At 37.6% G+C, this 17376-nt stretch overlaps 3 protein-coding genes across 5 annotated transcripts; 1 reads left to right on the top strand and 2 right to left on the bottom strand.

Annotated features, from left to right (window-relative positions):
* Positions 1-3620: 3620 nt before the first annotated feature.
* Positions 3621-8934, top strand: Trissin (trissin). 3 transcript variants are annotated; one of them, XM_034982088.2, is made up of 4 exons: positions 3621-4608; positions 5243-5311; positions 6582-6715; positions 7828-8934. In XM_034982088.2, exons 1-4 carry the CDS (start codon positions 4569-4571, stop codon positions 8005-8007), a joined length of 423 nt encoding a protein of 140 aa, XP_034837979.1. In that variant the 5' UTR covers positions 3621-4568; the 3' UTR covers positions 8008-8934. The 3 variants fall into 3 exon arrangements, with proteins under 3 accessions (XP_034837979.1, XP_069363910.1, XP_034837980.1); XM_069507809.1 differs by having other exon boundaries at positions 5144-5311; XM_034982089.2 differs by lacking the exon at positions 5243-5311.
* A 442-nt stretch (positions 8935-9376) lies between these two features.
* LOC117994202 (zinc finger protein OZF-like) lies at positions 9377-14483 on the bottom strand. The gene is made up of 4 exons (XM_034982086.2): positions 14283-14483; positions 13221-13343; positions 12444-12634; positions 9377-12354 (listed from the first exon to the last, which is right to left on the bottom strand). The coding sequence occupies exons 2-4, from the start codon at positions 13334-13336 to the stop codon at positions 12065-12067; spliced, it is 597 nt and encodes a 198-aa protein (XP_034837977.1). The 5' UTR covers positions 13337-13343; positions 14283-14483; the 3' UTR covers positions 9377-12064.
* A 751-nt stretch (positions 14484-15234) lies between these two features.
* LOC117994177 (gem-associated protein 6-like) lies at positions 15235-16997 on the bottom strand. Its single transcript, XM_034982066.2, has 3 exons — positions 16850-16997; positions 16523-16699; positions 15235-16242 (listed from the first exon to the last, which is right to left on the bottom strand). The coding sequence occupies exons 2-3, from the start codon at positions 16675-16677 to the stop codon at positions 15897-15899; spliced, it is 501 nt and encodes a 166-aa protein (XP_034837957.1). The 5' UTR covers positions 16678-16699; positions 16850-16997; the 3' UTR covers positions 15235-15896.
* Positions 16998-17376: the final 379 nt, after the last annotated feature.

Raw genomic sequence — 17376 nt, 5'->3', positions numbered from 1 at the left:
AGTCTGCCAATCCGCACTTGGCCAGCGTGAAAGACTATGGCCAATAAACCATCCTCATTCTGTGAGGAGACCTGTGCCTGAGCACGGGTACCTCCTCATCTCACTACTGATAGTGGGCCGGCAACAATGGGTTGATCATGATGATGATGATGATGATGAGGTACTAATTTATTATAAAGGCAGAAGTGTCTGTTTGTCTGTTACCATTTCATGGTCCGTCCGTTTAACAGATTTTGACGTGTGGTGTATACTACGTTTTGTCCTGGAAAATCAAAGAGTTCCCACAGGATTTATAAAAACCAAAATCCAAGCGGATGAAGTCAATGGCATATAGCTAAGTATATAATCTAAATAACTATATTATAAGCTATAAGTTTTATTATATTCGAAGCACGAAACTTACCGATAAGAACTAAAGTGACAAAAACAGTTATTTTATACATTTTTAAGATCAGAAACTATGGAGTAGCAGAAACAAAACGCTAAATAAAATCCAAGATGGCCGATTGACAGACGAAGCTCGAATGATGTCTTACACTTTTCTACCCTCCTTTTTATATTGAACCATAGTGTATTTGCTAGTAGATGTCAACAAGGAGAAATGTTTGTTTTGTTACTCTACCCCTTTTTAGTATTCTTATAAGTATTTACTCACGGTACACGGAAGAAAATAATGTACATCGATCTTTATTATGACACTATCTGATGCCCGCGACTTCGAACGATTATTCGATCGATTTAGGTTTTAAAAATCTCGTTGCGTTAAAATTCGAAAGAATGGGGAAGTCCACTGAGTTACCTACTCAAATGTGTGCAAAGGAGAAAGCTCGAATACTGGGCCATGTTATGCGCAATGCTAATCAGCACTTGGCCAGCGTGGTAGACTTTGGCCAAACCCTGCTCATTCTAAGAGGATGGGTTGATGATGAGAACCTTAACAAGTAACTATTAAAGAAAGAAAGAAAGATTTTTTTTTATTTGATCACGTCACTATGAAAAATACAATAAACCTTAAAACTAATTTAATAAACTACATAAAATATTTCTAAATAAAGTGTGTCGTGTGACCAAATATAGGTCTATAAATAATTATACTTAAAGGTAAAAATTACCATACTAACATTATAAATGCGAAAGTGTGTCTGTCTGTCTGCTAGCCTCATTTGACGGCTCATCCGTTCAACCGATTTTGACAAAATTTGATAGGTACAGCGATAGCTTGCATCCCGAGGAAGGACATAGGCTACTTTTTATCCCGGAAAATCAAAGAGTTCCCACGGGATTTCTTAGAAACTTAAATCTACGAGGACGAAGTCGCGGGTGTCAACTAGTTGTAAATAAAGTGTCATGTGTGACCAAATATAGGTCTATAAATATATAGGCATATACAATTTGAACATTGACATATATTACTTCGTATGGACAGGGCCATTGAACAAATAAAATGGCACCGACTCAGCGGTGCTTTAGCACCAATGCAACCTCAGTGACGTCTGGATTTCAAACGGGTCGTTCATTAGTATCTAAGACGTGGCGCTGATTTATTTGGTTCCAAAATAGAGGTGTCAAAAAATAATGTACCTAATAAATTTATTAAATATATAAATGTATTCAAGATATTCGTTTTTAGATTAAAACAAAATTGAATACAATATATTATAATAAGTAGTGAAAATTTGAGAAAATCCTTCCTAAAAAATAACTCGGGCGTTCGATCTTTGATACGCCGCGGCGCGACCGAGCGACGATATTAGAATAAAATATATTAGGTAGGTACAGCTGAATACAAATATCGTCGCGATTCGACGGTGAATAATTATTACATCGAATTTTCGTATTGGCCTGTTACATGTTGACTGTGATGATACGAGTATGCGGCTAGTATTTTTATCATTTTGTTTGTTTCGTTATAAATTTTGAATGCAGTTTTATTTATTTGTGAACTTGAGTGTCGATAAATATTTAATGCGAATAATTGTAATGTAGATTAGGCAAAATAATGTAGATTAGATACATTTTTGTGTTGTGATAGATTTGTGTCGCGCGTTAATAATACCTATTATAGTAGATTTGTTCTTTTTGGAAATACTTGCGTCATTTTATAAATCGTATGAGAAAATGTTTTTCAAAGTGAAGGTATTATCATACATTTAAGTATTATAGGTAATAGGTTAGGTACGTGAAGTGGTATTGTTCTTTTTAGAAATCATCATCAATCATCAATCATCATTTTTGTCATATTCTAGTTCAGTAGGTATCATTCATAGATTGTTAAAATGTTGTTCCCTATGTCAATAAGGTCGGAAATCGCTTGCACCCATTTATCTGCTTGCGCCTCATGGTGAAATCGGTGCAAGCAAATCTCGACCTTATTGACGGTTATGAGAAAGTTGTTTTTTGTCATATTCTTGCTCAGTATAATTCATAGATTGCTAAAATGCTGTTTTCTGACGTATGTCAATAAGGTCGAAAATCGATTGCACCCATTTTTCTGCTTGCGCCTCACGGTTCAAGCAATTTTTTTTTGTAACAAAATAATGTAACGTTAATAATTATTAAATATTTGTCTGTAACACGTGATAATATTGTGATACACACATGAACCTGTATTTGACACCTCTATTACAAAACCGTGAAAAATTTTGTTCGCTTGGGCATATCTTGTCATTTATATCGATGACTTTGAACTATTTCAGACATGCAGTTGCGACGGACATATTAGGTATAAGAATAGTGTTTTGCCCAAGAATAATGTTATGCCCAAATGACTCAATAATGCGTCCCAGAAGATAAATATAAGTCCGCGACAGGTCGAGATGGCAATCGGGGTGTGAGGGGAAGGGACGGGAACACCCTCGTCACCCGCGCTCGCCCGCACCGGGTTAGCGCGGGGGCTGTGCGGGTGTGCGGGGTGCTACCTCCCCGATTGCCATTTCAGCCCGTCGCGTACTATACAATCAAGATCTTGAAGATGAATCCAGAAATCAAAATGAAGGATCGCCCTCTTCTAGTGCAGCTCCTCCGAAGCGACCATCCGCAAAGCTTTTTGACTAAATTAACGTATCTATCCTAATTCCTAATACCTGATTTAGATATTCTTTACCTATTACATTGTTGTCAAGTTATTTAACTGTCAATGTTGCAATAAAAAAATTAAAATGTGTTAATGAACAAAATATACTTATTTAGTTTTTTCAATTTTCAAAGTAAGATAACTATACCAAGTGGGGTATCATATGAACGGACTTTGCCTGTATATTCTAAAACATATTTTATTTTTATGCATAATAGTTTTTGATTTATCGTGCAAAGTGTTGAAAAAAATGCCCGAGTACGGAACCCTCGGTACGCGAGTCTCACTCGTACTTGGCTGGTTTTTTCTATCAGTTTCTGTCGCGCGTTGTGTTAAAGGCTTTAGAAATATTTGCAAACGCCACACGGCGGCCATCTTCGATCAAGTTTTAGCATTTTTATTGAAAATATTAAAACTTTGAAATTACAGCCTTTGATGTCTGTTTTCTTAAATATGGGGCTAATTATTATAACGTCGAAAATATACCTTTTGAAAGCAAAATTGTTTTTTTTTAATTAAAAAGCTGTGATAGCCTAGTGGTTAGGACGTCCGCCTTCTAATCGGAAGTCGGGGGTTCGATCCCGGGCACGCAACCTTAACTTTTCGGAGTTATGTGCGTTTTAAGTAATTAAATATCACTTGCTTTAACGGTGAAGGAAACATAGAGAGGAAACCTGCATGCCTGAGAGTTCTCTATAATGTTCTCAAAGGTGTGTGAAGTCTACCAATCCGCACATGGCCAGCATGGTAGACTGTGGCCAAAACCCTTCGCACTCTAAGAGGAGACCCGTGCTCTGTAGTGAGCCCGCGATGGGTTGATGAATAAACCTTAAAGATTATCCATACTAATAAGTATTACAAATGCGAAAGTCTGTTTTTCCGGCTAGCCTTTCACGGCCCATCCGATTTTGGCGAAATTTGGTACAGAGATAGCTTGCATCCCGGGGAAGGACATAGGCTAATTTTTGTCCCGGAAAATCGAAGATTTTTAAAAAACCCTAATCCTAAGCGTCTTCCAACTTAACTCAGTTGGAAAGGCATTCCTAACCACTGCCGTGTACAGCCAATACACTGTAATCAACCCAAATAAAAAAGACAGTTTTCTCAAAAACGGGTTTTCTAAGATACAGTGTTTTGGATTTACACGGCAGACCAGTGGTAGATGCATTTGACTATTCAAAAGTAGTTACCTACCTACTTGAAAAAGTTAAATTGAATAAAAAAATATTTATTAAACTATTTAATTTCAAAATAGTCAAGTGGACTATTCTTTTATTGCTGTATATTCTAAGTATGCCTCTCAAGGAAACTACTAAAAGGGGTGTAAGGGGTAAGTTACACCCGCAAAATAAATATTTTAAACGCGTTTACCACCCACAGATAAGCAAACTTCGGTTTTATATAAAAAGCAGTTGCTTTGACTCTCCGTCACTTGAACTTCAACGGTCCGTCAGCCATCTTGTCTTGCGTTTTGTTTTTGCACCGAATTTGCATTATGCTGAAAATTACGGCCATAGTTTCACTAATGCTTATTGGTAAGTTGTTATTTGGAATTGAATTGAAATAAATAAATTATTGAAGTGCTAAAAAGTAAAAAGATTTGGGCTTATATTTTTTGCATAGTAATTAATAACTTTGACTGTTATTATTTATACGCACAATAAGATATTATTTTTTTGATAAATTTCTTTTAAATTATGCAATTGGCCAATTAAAAGGCTAGATAGATAGCCTACCTAGTTGTACTTTTTTATTATGGGCTGACTTTAGGGGTCCGTACCAAAATGATAAAAAAGGAACTCTTGTAGGACGACTTAGTTACAGCTGCTTACTTTCAATAACTACTTATGCATTCTCTCGACTTTAAATTTAGAATAGTCTTAAGTAATGCTTGAAAATATAGAAGTTTAAAATATGTACCTACAAGAAAAATAAAACCCGCTCAAACCAGCTCAGTTTTTTTAGAAATCAGTAATAATCACTGAAATATAAACTATACCGGCCTAAATAAAAACTATTTATTTTTGAGGCGATAATAACCAAACTATTTACATATATTTTTTTTCTAAGGTACGGAACCCTCGGTGTACGAATCTGATTCACACTTGGCCGTTTTTTTTTACTTGCTTGTTAATATAGATAATTTATTATTTGCTTATTTTGTGGTAGCGACTTGGTCTCAGGCGGATCCTAGCCGACATAAGCGGGAAGGAGCGCCATCTGTCGACTTTGACTCAGGTACTTCTTTTCCTACGGATTTCCTCGTTACGGATTACGGGGACATCCAACATAGCCCGCTCCGTAGCGTTTGCTGTTTGTACCTACGGTTTATGTTAATTTTCTTTCGTTTCCTGCGTGTGATCCAGCTAAGGAAAAATGTGAAAACCGTGAACTAGAGGGCGCCAGGGTACTGGTTGCACACGGGCGCCACAAGGGCTAGAGACGCCTCCGAACTTGTGGTTACATCACACAAAAAAAATTAAATTGTGGTCATGAACTAGTAATTAGTATTTTCAATTTTCGAAGTAAGATAACTATATCAAGTGGGATATCATATGAAAGGGCTTCACCTGTGCATTCTAAAACAGATTTTTATTTATTTCTATGCATCATAGTTTTTGAATTATCGTGCAAAATGTCGAAAAATACTACTGTAGTACGGAACCCTCGTTGCGCGAGCCTGACTCGCACTTGGCCGGTTTTTTTTAACTGCAAAAAGGTTTGTGCTGGACGACAATCTTGCTAAATTATGAAGCTACTGAAAAGCTAATTCGTTGATACCTACTTATAATAGGAATATACACACTCACTCACTCACACACACACACACACACACACACACACACACACATACACAAACCCATACACCGAAACACGCGCACGCTCATCACACTCTAAAGTAAAAATATTAATCATTGTCATTGCACATCTGGGAAGAGACTGACCCCCATGACACGGGTTAACCTAGTTTGGGGGTCGAGGGTAATTTAAAGCAAAGTTGTAATTGGAACAAATAAAGAGTTGGGGTTATTCAAGGGGCGGACCAACAAATTCCTAAAAGGCCGGCAACGCATCGGCGGCTCCTCTGGTGCTGCAAATGTTCATGGGCGGCGGTAATCACTTAACATCAGGTGACCCGCCTGCCGTTTGCTCGCTATATCTATTTAAAAAAAAAATTATTTATTACTAGCTTATGCCCGCGACCTCGTCCGCGTGGACTACACAAATTTCAAACCCCTATAGAGTTGAATTTTCAAACATCCTTTCTTAGCGGATGCCCACGTCATAATAGCTATCTGCATGTCAAATTTCAGCCCGATACGTCCAGTAGTTTGAGCTGTGTGTTGATAGATCAGTCAGTCAGTCAGTCAGTCACCTTTTCCTTTTATATATTTAGATTATTATTATTATTTATCTAGGTTATAGAGCGCACTTGCCTGCAAGGTAGGTACCCTATTCACTCTTGCATTGAAGGTACGACAATTTTAATTTCCCCCTTTATATCCAGGCAGCACAATGTGGGCCGCCAGCTTGTCGTGCGACTCGTGCGGCAGCGAGTGCGCTGCTGCGTGCGGCACGAGGCACTTTCGCTCTTGCTGCTTCAACTACTTGAGGAGGAAGCGAGGCCCGGACTCTATGAAGGTAACCACTACTAACTTCCCAACTTTTCAGACAGAAATATAAAGTTTTTATTCAAGTAAACCTTTGAATCATCAAAAAATATCTACTGGCTGGTTTGGAATGCCTTTCCTACTGAGAAGAACCAGTAAGAAACTCGACGGTTGCTCTTTTCAAAGATTCTATTTCCAATAATATTATCCTGGATAGGTATGTTATATAAAAGAGTCCTGCGAGTAGCCTGCGAGTCGGGGAGGAAACGCCCCACACCCCGGCACAGCCCCCGCACTAACCCGGTGCAGGCAACTGCGGGTGACGTGCGGGTGTGCGGGGCATTCCCCCCGCCTCATACCCCGACTGCTATCTCAACCTGTCACAGACAGACAATATAAAATCTTCGATTGTGTAATATGCTTTTTAAGGAGCATATAACATTGAGTAATATTTTCAATAGATTTTTCAAACTTGTGTAAAGGCAAGACTTAAATTTTATTGAATGCGCAATTTACGTTATGAAATGTTTGCCTATCATGTACATAACCAATTTTCTTGTAACTAAGAATATTTTTTCTTAGAAAATCTAAATAGGTATAACACTTAAGTATTGTTGTAAATATATTTACAGCCGTACTCAGAGTCGCTTAATCGTTACTTAAGTTTAGTTATAACGAGACAGAGCTAAGTATATATCTCTCACATAAATCTGTCTCGTTTTAACTCAATCTTAAGTAACGATTAGCAACTCTGAGTGCGGCTGTTAGAGTATTTATATTCAAGTAGGTAGTTCCCCGGTTTCAACCAATCATGTTTCTTTCCAAATTCAAACTCAAAATATATATCTAAATATTTAAAAGGAAAGGGTGAATGACTGACTGACTGACTGATCTATCAACGCACAGCTCAAACTACTGGACGGATCGGGCTGAAATACGGCATGTAGATAGCTATTATGACGTAGGCATCCGCTAATAAAGGTTTTTTGAAAATTCAACCCCTAAGGGGGTGATATAGGGGTTTGAAATTTATATATTCCACGCGGACGAAGTCGCGAGCATAAGCTAGTTCACAATAATTTGTAGGTAGGTACACTTTCCGGTTGGTAGTAAATTATTATTATTGATTTGTTTAATTCACAGTTATCGCAAATGCAAAATCTACACGAGTTCAAATCAGAAGGTCAACAGAAATCCAAACTGCCGGTTTTCGGAGTCGAAGACATCCCTGACTTTTGGGGCAACATGATGGCAAGCGATTATAGGTTTAATCCCTTTGACGATACGCTCGAGAATAGACTGCAAGCTATGTATGACGCGTAAATAATGTACTTTGAAAGGCTGCAATACTAATACCTAATATGTATATAGACCTACGTGTAAGTACTAAATATACAAAGTTTAAGTTGATAAGATCCGAACACAAATATTTTTCGTGTAATTAACTTATTTTTTTCGTATTTTTATTCAGATTATTGACTTTGATAGTATTTTAATTCCATATAAGTACTTAATATAAAAAACCGCGGAAACTCCCGTTTTCTACCAAAGTCTTCAAAAAGAAGTAAAAACTTATGAGCAGTTTTACATCGAATCCATTCCAACAGTGGCAGGTCTGACAGACAGAGATAAAAGTAGAGGCTATAAGTTAAATTTTTATTTTTGCCTTAATTTCCACATTATAATGTAAAAGCTAATTAATTATTTTGAGTTTATGTAATTTTTAATGTTAAATATTAAAAATTATTATCATAAAATTTTTATGATTACCTACATAGACATGATTTGCAAATAAAATCTTTCATTTATAAATACATAACTTTAATTTTTGTTAAAAATGCAAAAACAAAACGCAAATCGGAAACACGTCGTGTTGACTAATAATTATAATGTCATATTGGCGGGAATTTAAATGAATTGTTTTGCCACCAAAATGAAAATATTATTAATTTATGTTGTACCTTAATTATCGTACCTACCTACGTATTTAATACCTGAACATTTTTAGTAGGTACAGTATGTAAAACTAAGTACCTAGGTAGTTATTAAAAACATTAAAATTTTATGGTAAAAAAAGGTATGGATTATATTTTTAAAACTTGATTTTGTGTCCTTTAAAGGCTGGATTGACATAAAATCGGGAATTATCATTTTGTACCTACTTAGTATTTTCATAATTTGTAAATTTAGACATGTATTTTTGAAATAAAATGTGTTATTTACTTAAATAAAAAACAAAAGTAATCGTTACCTACTTTATTGCATTCATCATCATCATCATGATCAACCCATCGCCGGCTCAATACAGAGCACAGGTCTCCTCTCAGTATGAGAAAGGTTTGGCCATAGTCCACCACGCTGGCCAAGTGCGGATTGGCAGACTTCACGCCTTTGAGAACATTATGGAGAACTCTTAGGCATGCAGGTTTCCTCACGATGTTTTCCTTCACCTTTAAAGCAAGTGATATTTAAATAGGTAACTTAAAAACGCACATAACTCCGAAAAGTTAGAGGTGCCTGGGATCGAACCCCCGACCTATTAGGAGGCGGACGTCCTAACCACTAGGCTATCACAGCTTATTTATACTTACTTTATATATACTTTACCTACCAACATTTTATTTGAATAAATTCTATTTAATTTTGTATATTAAAATCAAGGACTAAGGAGAGGATTAAAAAAAATAAAAAATCTACTTAAACCATTTTTTTATTGTATCCCGTATCTCGTTTACTAAATTTTAATTAAAAAGAAACAACATAATCAAAACATTAACAGTAAAATTACATTATTTCAAATTTTTTCGCTAAATCGATTTCAAACAATTTAATTAATTTGACAGTAGGTACTAAAAATCATGCATCCATTACTATACAGGGTGTAACCAGAACGCTAGCGAAAACTTAGCGTTATTGTTATACTACCTAAACACAATCCAATACCAATAACCATTTGCCTCATTTTGTAGTTTTAGCGATTTAGTATTTTTGAAACCCGCAATGTATAGCGTGTAAAACTCGGGTCACCCTACGACGCGGCATTGACTCCGAGTGGCCTACTAACACAACGTTCGTTGACCTCTAGCGTCAGTCAGATGTTTTATTTGCAACTAGCTGATGCCCGCGACTTCGTACGCGTAAAGTAGCCTATGTCCTTCCCGGGGTTGCAAGCTACCTCTGTACCAAATTTCGTCAAAATCGGTTGAACGGTTGAGCCGTGAAAAGCTAGCAGACAGACAGACAGACAAACACACTTTCGCATTTATAATATTAGTATGGATATATCGTAAACTTTGACAAAATTATATTTTTTTCGCGTTTTTTTTTTTTTGGTGTGGTTATCATATAAGTAATCAATCATCAGCACTATCACCTGTGTTCGTATTTGCCAGCGTTCTGGTTACACCCTGTATAAAGAAAATTGTGGCTAATTCTGTTGTACACAATCTCTAAACTAAACTAACTAACTGAAATGACTGAGCATAAATTGATTTCCGAACTACTCTATGCAGGAAAACATAGGCTCATTTGTGATTGGTTCGTCACTCAAAATGGTTAACGCCCACTGATTTTTTGTCTTTGTCATTTGTATGGGATTACATAACGTAACAGAGAGAGAGCCATATATTAACTTCTCTCCGTGGAAAGAGTATAATACAAGTACGCTGGGCCTGTAGCCCAAACTATTAGCAATTGGCAGTGGGTAGGTCATGCCTGCCGTAGAGGCGATGGCCGTTGGAGCCGGAAAGTCCTTGAGTGGAGACCGCGGAGTGTGGGACGCCCTCCAGCACGATGGACCGACGATATAAAGAGGCTGGCGGAAAGTGGCTGGATGAGGAAGGCTGAGGCCTCGTTTACGGAGACGCGGGGCGTCGCGCGTTGCGATGGGCGGCGCAGCCCGCACTGAATTTAAACATATGGCGTTGTATGAGTGCGTTTACGGAGAAGCAATTTTATACGCGTTTGTTTGAGAGCCTTGGAGCCTTTTTGCGGCCGAGCCCGCGGGTGGCATCGATGCGTCCCACGCGGCGTTCATCGTGGCGGCAATTCTCGATGAAGCGATGCCCGCAGCCGAACTTTCTGCCAGTCTTTATTTGGAAATCGCACAAAGCAGACGCGCCCGCCGCGTGCACAGCGGCGGGCGCCGCCACTCTTCCCGCCTCGCATCTCTATAAACAACATCGTATATTGCCATATGTTTGTGATTACGCGTGCGATGCTAAGTGCCGCTTCACGCGCCGCCTCACCGTAAACAAAAAAAAACGTACGACGCGCCGCGAGACGCCACGACACACGCGACGCGCGACGCCCCGCGTCTCCGTAAACGAGGCCTTAGGACCGGGTGTAGTGGCGCTCTTAAGGGAAGGCCTATGTCCAACGGTGGACGTCCACAGGCTGATGATGATGATGACGCTGGGCCTGTGATTGTTGGTCTGTTTGTGAAGCAACTGGACTTTCGCCATTTTGGCGCTGAGCATCAGAGGGGTCATATGAGGGTACTCGGAACTAGTTTTTCGGAACTCAGAAAGGTAGTGGAAAATCAATCCAACACACTGACGTCATATTACTACCCATATTATAAATGCGAAAGTGTGTCTGTTTGTTGGTTGTTGGTTTGTCCTTCAATCACGTCGCAACGGAGTGACGCATCGACGTTTTTTTTTGCATGGATATAATTACATTAACCCTAGAGGCTACTTTTTATCGGAAAATCAAAGAGTTCCTACATCCCACAGGATTTTTAAAAATCTAAATCCACGCGGCCAAAGTCGTGGGCATCAACTAGTTCCATATAATTATACCAGTTTTCAGAACACCATTACTTCATTATTTTATCATTTAAAAAAAACAGTAAAAAAAGAATGAAAACTCCGAAAATTACTGACACCAGATTCTATATAAGTACACCATGTTTCAGAACATAATTCCTCGACCCTTGAATAATCCCATGTTGTAATCTAGTAGGAACACCGCCAATGGGCCGCCTCTATCTTCATTTAAAAATTATCACTTATAACTCGCAACTTAAAACTAAAACACGTTCTAAATTGTTTATTCAACTGACAGTCTAACAAAAACAAGGTATATACTACCTTAAGTTACATTGCTTATGTATTGCAAATTTAAATAATATATTTTTAACACTTTGTTTTATTTTAAAAAAGCAACTACTGAGTTTCTGGCTGGCTCTTCTCATTAGAATCTTACTTACCGAACCGGTAGAGTCACATACCATCAGAGGTACATGCTGTCCTACATGAAATAAATCAATTTAATTCATTTACTTTCAAAACTGTTTTAACTGTCAAGGTAATCACAGTTTTTCACATGTAACTAAACTTAAAATTGTTATTGTTGTGTGGGACGTCATCACACGGTATTAAACTTGCGCCAAAATCTCCTTCTTCTTCCTGTCTTTCTCGTGTTTCTTGGAGTGGAGCACCATCTTGCTCCTCGTGAGGAACCTCTTGTCGCACACTTCACACTGGTGAGGTCTATCGCCTATGTGCATTTTGAAGTGCATCACTAGATTGTTCTTTTGTGTGAAGCTCTTGGAGCAAATCTCACATTGGTGAGGTTTTTCTCCGGTGTGAATTTTCTGGTGACGGTCCAAGTCTGCTTTTCTGTAGAATGAGGAGCTGCATTCGGTGCAATTGAAGTTTTTTATACCTGCAACAAAGTTTTACAATGCTTCTTATTTATCCATACTAATATTATAAATGCGAAAGTGTGTCTGTCTGCATTCATTGTATATGTACCTTTGTGTGATAAGACATGTATGCTCAGGTGTCCCAGCTGCGTGTATGTCTTGCCACAGTCCGTGCACATATAGGGACGCACGCCCGAGTGTGTGCGTTTATGTTTCTTCAACTCGTAGCCAGTTTGGAAAATTTTACCGCACTCTTCACAGGATTGAGGCGACTTTTGTACGGTGCGCTTGCGCCGTTTTCTGTAATAATTAATGCAAATTATATTAGCCAATAGAATGGAATAGAACATATTTTTATTCAAGTAAACTTTTAAAAGTGCTTTTGAATCGTCAACTATAGTTAAATTTGCCACTGGTTCGGAATGCCGTTCCTACAGAGAAGAACAAGAAACTCGGCGGTTGCTATTTTCAAGTGATCAATTTACTAGGTAGTGTCAACATGAACTGAGATTGTCATAGAGTTTCGCAACCTACCCACTTACATTAACTTGATTCATACAACAAAGTAAGAAGTAGGTATCTACTCTAAACACAAACTTTAATACTCTTTGCTATCCATATTCTATACATAGCAACGATAATGATGATGATGATGATGATGATAAATTCGTGGTAGGTAAAGGAAAGCTGTTAAAAAAATGTACATACCAGATTATTATTTAGCTAAAAATAATTAAATGCACTTAAGTGTAGCAAGTAACAATAAATTACAGTAAAACGAAAAAGGAAAAAAAAAGCCATTCATAGTACCTACCGACCTACAAAAGGAGGAAAAAAGGAAGGAACACATTAAAAAAAAAAAGGAAAGCTGGTTACATCCACTTACTTTTTAGGCTCCTCGGAGCCAGGTTCCTCATCAGATATTTCTATGACTTCACACTTTATGACGATCTCTTCCACAGGCTGTGACGCTAAGGCAACTGACGATTCTACTGGTTCCATTGCTTTACTGGAATAATCAAACTATGTACAGTACAGTGCGGAAAATAATATACATCGACATTTAGAAGGAGTTAGCAGATTTGTAGAGCGTTGTCTCTGTCGTTGAGACTGACAAAACATCACATACAGTGCGACAAGGCTCTCTTGGCACTTGAATGACATTGACAGGGGGGCGCTGTTGGAGAACAGAGGCTTAGAATGTTCAAACAAAAACAATGGGGACTCTTGACGGCAACATAAGTACCGATTTTCGCCACGCGCCAAGTTAGCCTTGTCGCACTGTAAGTATGAATAACAGAGACAATGCGCTACAAAGCTGAAATGTCATTTTAAAGCCTGATGTACATTATATTCTAGAGCATACTGTATTTTAAATTGTCATAGTATTTTTTTTTTATATAGGGCCAAATACCACTCATTCAGAAATCAGATTATACTGAGAGGATATTAGGACCAACAGTTTTACATGCTGTCTGGGGGTAAAACACTGCTAAACTCCTAATTTTGGACTAGAACTGAGAATTTCTAGACAGAAAAATCCAGTAACTTCCTGGGTTGGGCCAAAAAATTTACTATTTTTCTCGACCCAGGAATCGAAGCCAGAACGTTGTAATCGGTTGCGGTCGATCATGATTCATGCTACTCACTAGGAGACTAGACCCAGGAGGCAGTTAAAATCTCTATAACATACACTTCTACTAAAAAAAGATTTGGAAAAATTCCTTCAAGATCTTCAGAAAACCTAATTCCACGCGGGAATAAGGTTTATGTTCTAAATACATTTTCAATAGTTTATAACCGTACTTTTACTTTTAGAAGTCCCCTAAGGTCCCTAATTTAAACAGTATATTTCAACAAATAAAGGGAAAAATGCAGACTCCGCTCTAATAAAAACATAACAACACACAGGTACTAATTAATTAAATGCAAATCCTGTCTCACTCACCAAAACTTGTTTGACAACTTTGAAACAAGTTATCTGTATAAAAACTTCACTATTCTTCCATATTAACCACGAATTAAGAATTTAAGCTCTTGGGAAATCTGTTTTACATAAATTTTTGAGTTAAAACTTGTTAAAACTGTATCTAATAGTGATTATGGCTTGTTTACGTGCAAAAGAAAAATTCGATTTTTCTAAATTAAGACAAGCTGTCAACGTCAACAACAACCTTACAACAACCACAGACCATGTATACAACAACCATAGAAATAATATCTTTATGACAACAACACGTCAAAACTGTTAAGCGTGAAAACGCGAGAAAATGGTGAAAATCAAAATTCAAAAGTGACGTTTTTTTTCTATAGCATTCTAGGTGGTCTGACTACTAGTCTTTCAGTCATCAAATACAAATTCAAAATAACCTTATTTCATGTAGACCTTATGACTGTAGAGCACACAGGTAGAGCAACATGTGCCACTCTTGTGATAGAAGAATCATACTGCACATTCTGTGAAAATTCTGACTCTACCTATTATGGTTCACGAGATACAACCCGCTGACTGACAGACCGACAGCATAGGGTCCCATTGGCACTCTTACGAAAAGCTAAAAACCACCAAGGGTGAATCAAAGTTGAATTATCTTCAGTTCATCCAATCCAGGCACAGAGTACATTATATATTGACTTCAGGCATAAGCTATTATGATGATGCCTGGAGTACCCGATACCAGAGTAGTATTATACATATTACCCGATACTATATCAGGAACGACTAGTATAGGAGCAGACTGAAAACAGAAAGGTCACCGGTTCAAACCTCACCCGTTGCACTATTGTCGTATACCTACTCCTAGCACAAGCTTCGCTTAGTTGGAGGGGGAAGGGTAATATTAATCAGCAATTAACTTAGCTATTCTTTAAAAAATAAAATATTAAATAAAACTGCAGCATTGACAAAAAATTGTAATTATTGTTTTTATTTATTTAAAATTAGTATAATTTTACTATAAACAATGTCTAAAAAGATATAAAAAGTAGTACATAATTATTTAGTTTAGACTAAATACCTATTAATTCCATTAATTTAATTTATTAATATATTTTTAAAGATTGAGCTTGTTGGGTGATCGGATCCACCTTTATTATTATTATAATAGTCCTTTATCTATGCAGGCCCCTATTAAGGCAGTGGTCCGACCGCCGACAATGAACGAGAAACGAGTAGAACTAGAAACTTAAACGAGTTGGCGATCAGCGGGAAACGAGTGTGTAGTTTCGATAGTTTTGTCGCAGGGCTATAAACGAGTGTGCAAGTGCAATGAGCAATTACTCGCACCATTCGCCCGTGGTCGCTCAGTCCTGTGCAAACCTGCGCGCGCGTTATACGTGTTCAAGCGAGCGAGCATCGCTGAGCGAGTTGATTTTTGAAAGCTCGTCGCTCAGCGACAAAACTAGTAAAGCGAGTCGTCGCTGGCAGTGTAAACAGTCAGAGAGCAACTTTTGATATATGCATATCTTTCGTTTACACAGAATGTACATTTATTGTGCGTTTCTTGAGAGAGAAAATCGTATATAGTTAGTCGTTTTCTCGCCGGGCGGTCGGACCACAGCCTTAACTTTCTTTGAAATCTTCAGGCATCTTTTCAACAATTTCTCTCACTTGCTTAGTAACAATCAGATTATTGGAGTAGATATTAGTTACATCATATGGTGGCAATATTAAAACGCTTTTAAAAACTATATTATCGCCTTCTTCTGTCACAGGCAAGAGGTTCATTCCAAACCATGACATCAGTTTCTTTTTTCTCTCTTCTAATAATTCTGAATTAGGCATAGTGGAAGCTTTTTGTACAGGTTCAATACTAGGTATAGAATCTATTACGGATATACCAATTATTGCTTGCCCTGGTACAAAAATCATTTGGTAGTCTTCTCCATGAGGCTCTCGGAGAATAATGCTGAAAAAAGTAAATTTGATTAATTTTTAACCAACTTCCAAAAATTCTCCAAAGGTTCTCAATTAAGACGGACTGTTTCTTTTTTTTTTTTTGGGGTCTGTAGTCTCTACCCCACACGGAAAAAAAGTAACCTTTTCGGATGACTTTGTTGTCTGCCTGTCGTAAAAGCCAGGCTGCAGTGATCCGGCGGCGAAAAGCACCTTCAGGGGTCGCACGTACACCGGACGGCTGCGTCTATGCGGAAAAAACCCAGGAAGAAGATAATATCTTTGGCATTTACCTGTGTCCTTCCGGATCGATAGCGTGCACAAAACCCTTTGCCTCTCGTTTTTGAATAAGTTGTAACTTCACACATTTACCCCGAAGTAAAAGTAATGATTTATAGTCATTTTTTAAAGAATCGTAACTGGTAACAGCATCCTCCATAGCTACCATAGCTTACGATTTAAACAAAAACCTGAAAACCACAAAAAATCTGAGAAAATGTACCTATCCAAACCAGTGCAAGATTCGAGCATTTTTATGTTAAACAAATACACACCAATTGAGTTCTAATTATACAACTCTATGTTTTCGGACAAAGTTATATAATAAAACAGTTATTTACCTGTGCACCAGAGGAAATTTTCAGCAATTTTCAGTAAAAATCGTGGAATTTTAGAGCATCGCATTCAGCATTCACAGCACCGACCAGAAATAAAAGATTCACAGTTCACACAAAGAAAAAGTAAAAACGCGGAAAACTTCGGAACACAGACCAGTAATCCGTAATGCTTCGGAAAACACATAACTGACCACAGATCATAAATGAAAGAAAAAGCCAAGCCATAGCCATAGATAATATTGTCTATGAGCTTGGCTTTTTTCTTTCATGATACCAATTACCAGTGTTTTTAGAGGTTTGGGTAAAAACCCAGAGCAGTAAAACTCTAAAAACACCAGCTAAAACCAAAAGGTTTTAGCTCTTTGAATACCTATTATTCTAAAAATCTGTATATCTGAGCGCATCGATATAGAAAGTAATAATTCTTAAAGAATTAGGAATTAGTAGGTACTTTGGGGTTCACCTTTAAAATAAGGACTAAATCGTACTTTTGGCAAAAATGGCGCAACGTAGATAGAGTAATAAAGATA

Source organism: Maniola hyperantus, chromosome 26, assembly GCF_902806685.2.
Source record: "Maniola hyperantus chromosome 26, iAphHyp1.2, whole genome shotgun sequence".
Lineage (NCBI taxonomy): Eukaryota > Metazoa > Arthropoda > Insecta > Lepidoptera > Nymphalidae > Maniola > Maniola hyperantus.
Note: the sequence above shows the minus strand (reverse complement) of the source record. Positions and strands in the feature narration are given on the sequence as shown.

Coding starts and splice junctions, on each gene's coding strand:
- LOC117994177 (XM_034982066.2), bottom strand. CDS start 16,677: ATGGTAGCTATGGAGGATGCTGTTACCAGTTACGATTCTTTAAAAAAT. Junction 16,243..16,522: donor ATCGATCCGGAAGGACACAG/GTAAATGCCAAA, acceptor TACTTTTTTCAG/CATTATTCTCCGAGAGCCTC.
- LOC117994202 (XM_034982086.2), bottom strand. CDS start 13,336: ATGGAACCAGTAGAATCGTCAGTTGCCTTAGCGTCACAGCCTGTGGAA. Junction 12,635..13,220: donor GGCTCCGAGGAGCCTAAAAA/GTAAGTGGATGT, acceptor TAATTATTACAG/AAAACGGCGCAAGCGCACCG. Junction 12,355..12,443: donor ACATGTCTTATCACACAAAG/GTACATATACAA, acceptor ACTTTGTTGCAG/GTATAAAAAACTTCAATTGC.
- Trissin (XM_069507809.1), top strand. CDS start 4,569: ATGCTGAAAATTACGGCCATAGTTTCACTAATGCTTATTG. Junction 4,609..5,143: donor AGTTTCACTAATGCTTATTG/GTAAGTTGTTAT, acceptor TTTTTTTCTAAG/GTACGGAACCCTCGGTGTAC. Junction 5,312..6,581: donor ATCTGTCGACTTTGACTCAG/GTACTTCTTTTC, acceptor CTTTATATCCAG/GCAGCACAATGTGGGCCGCC.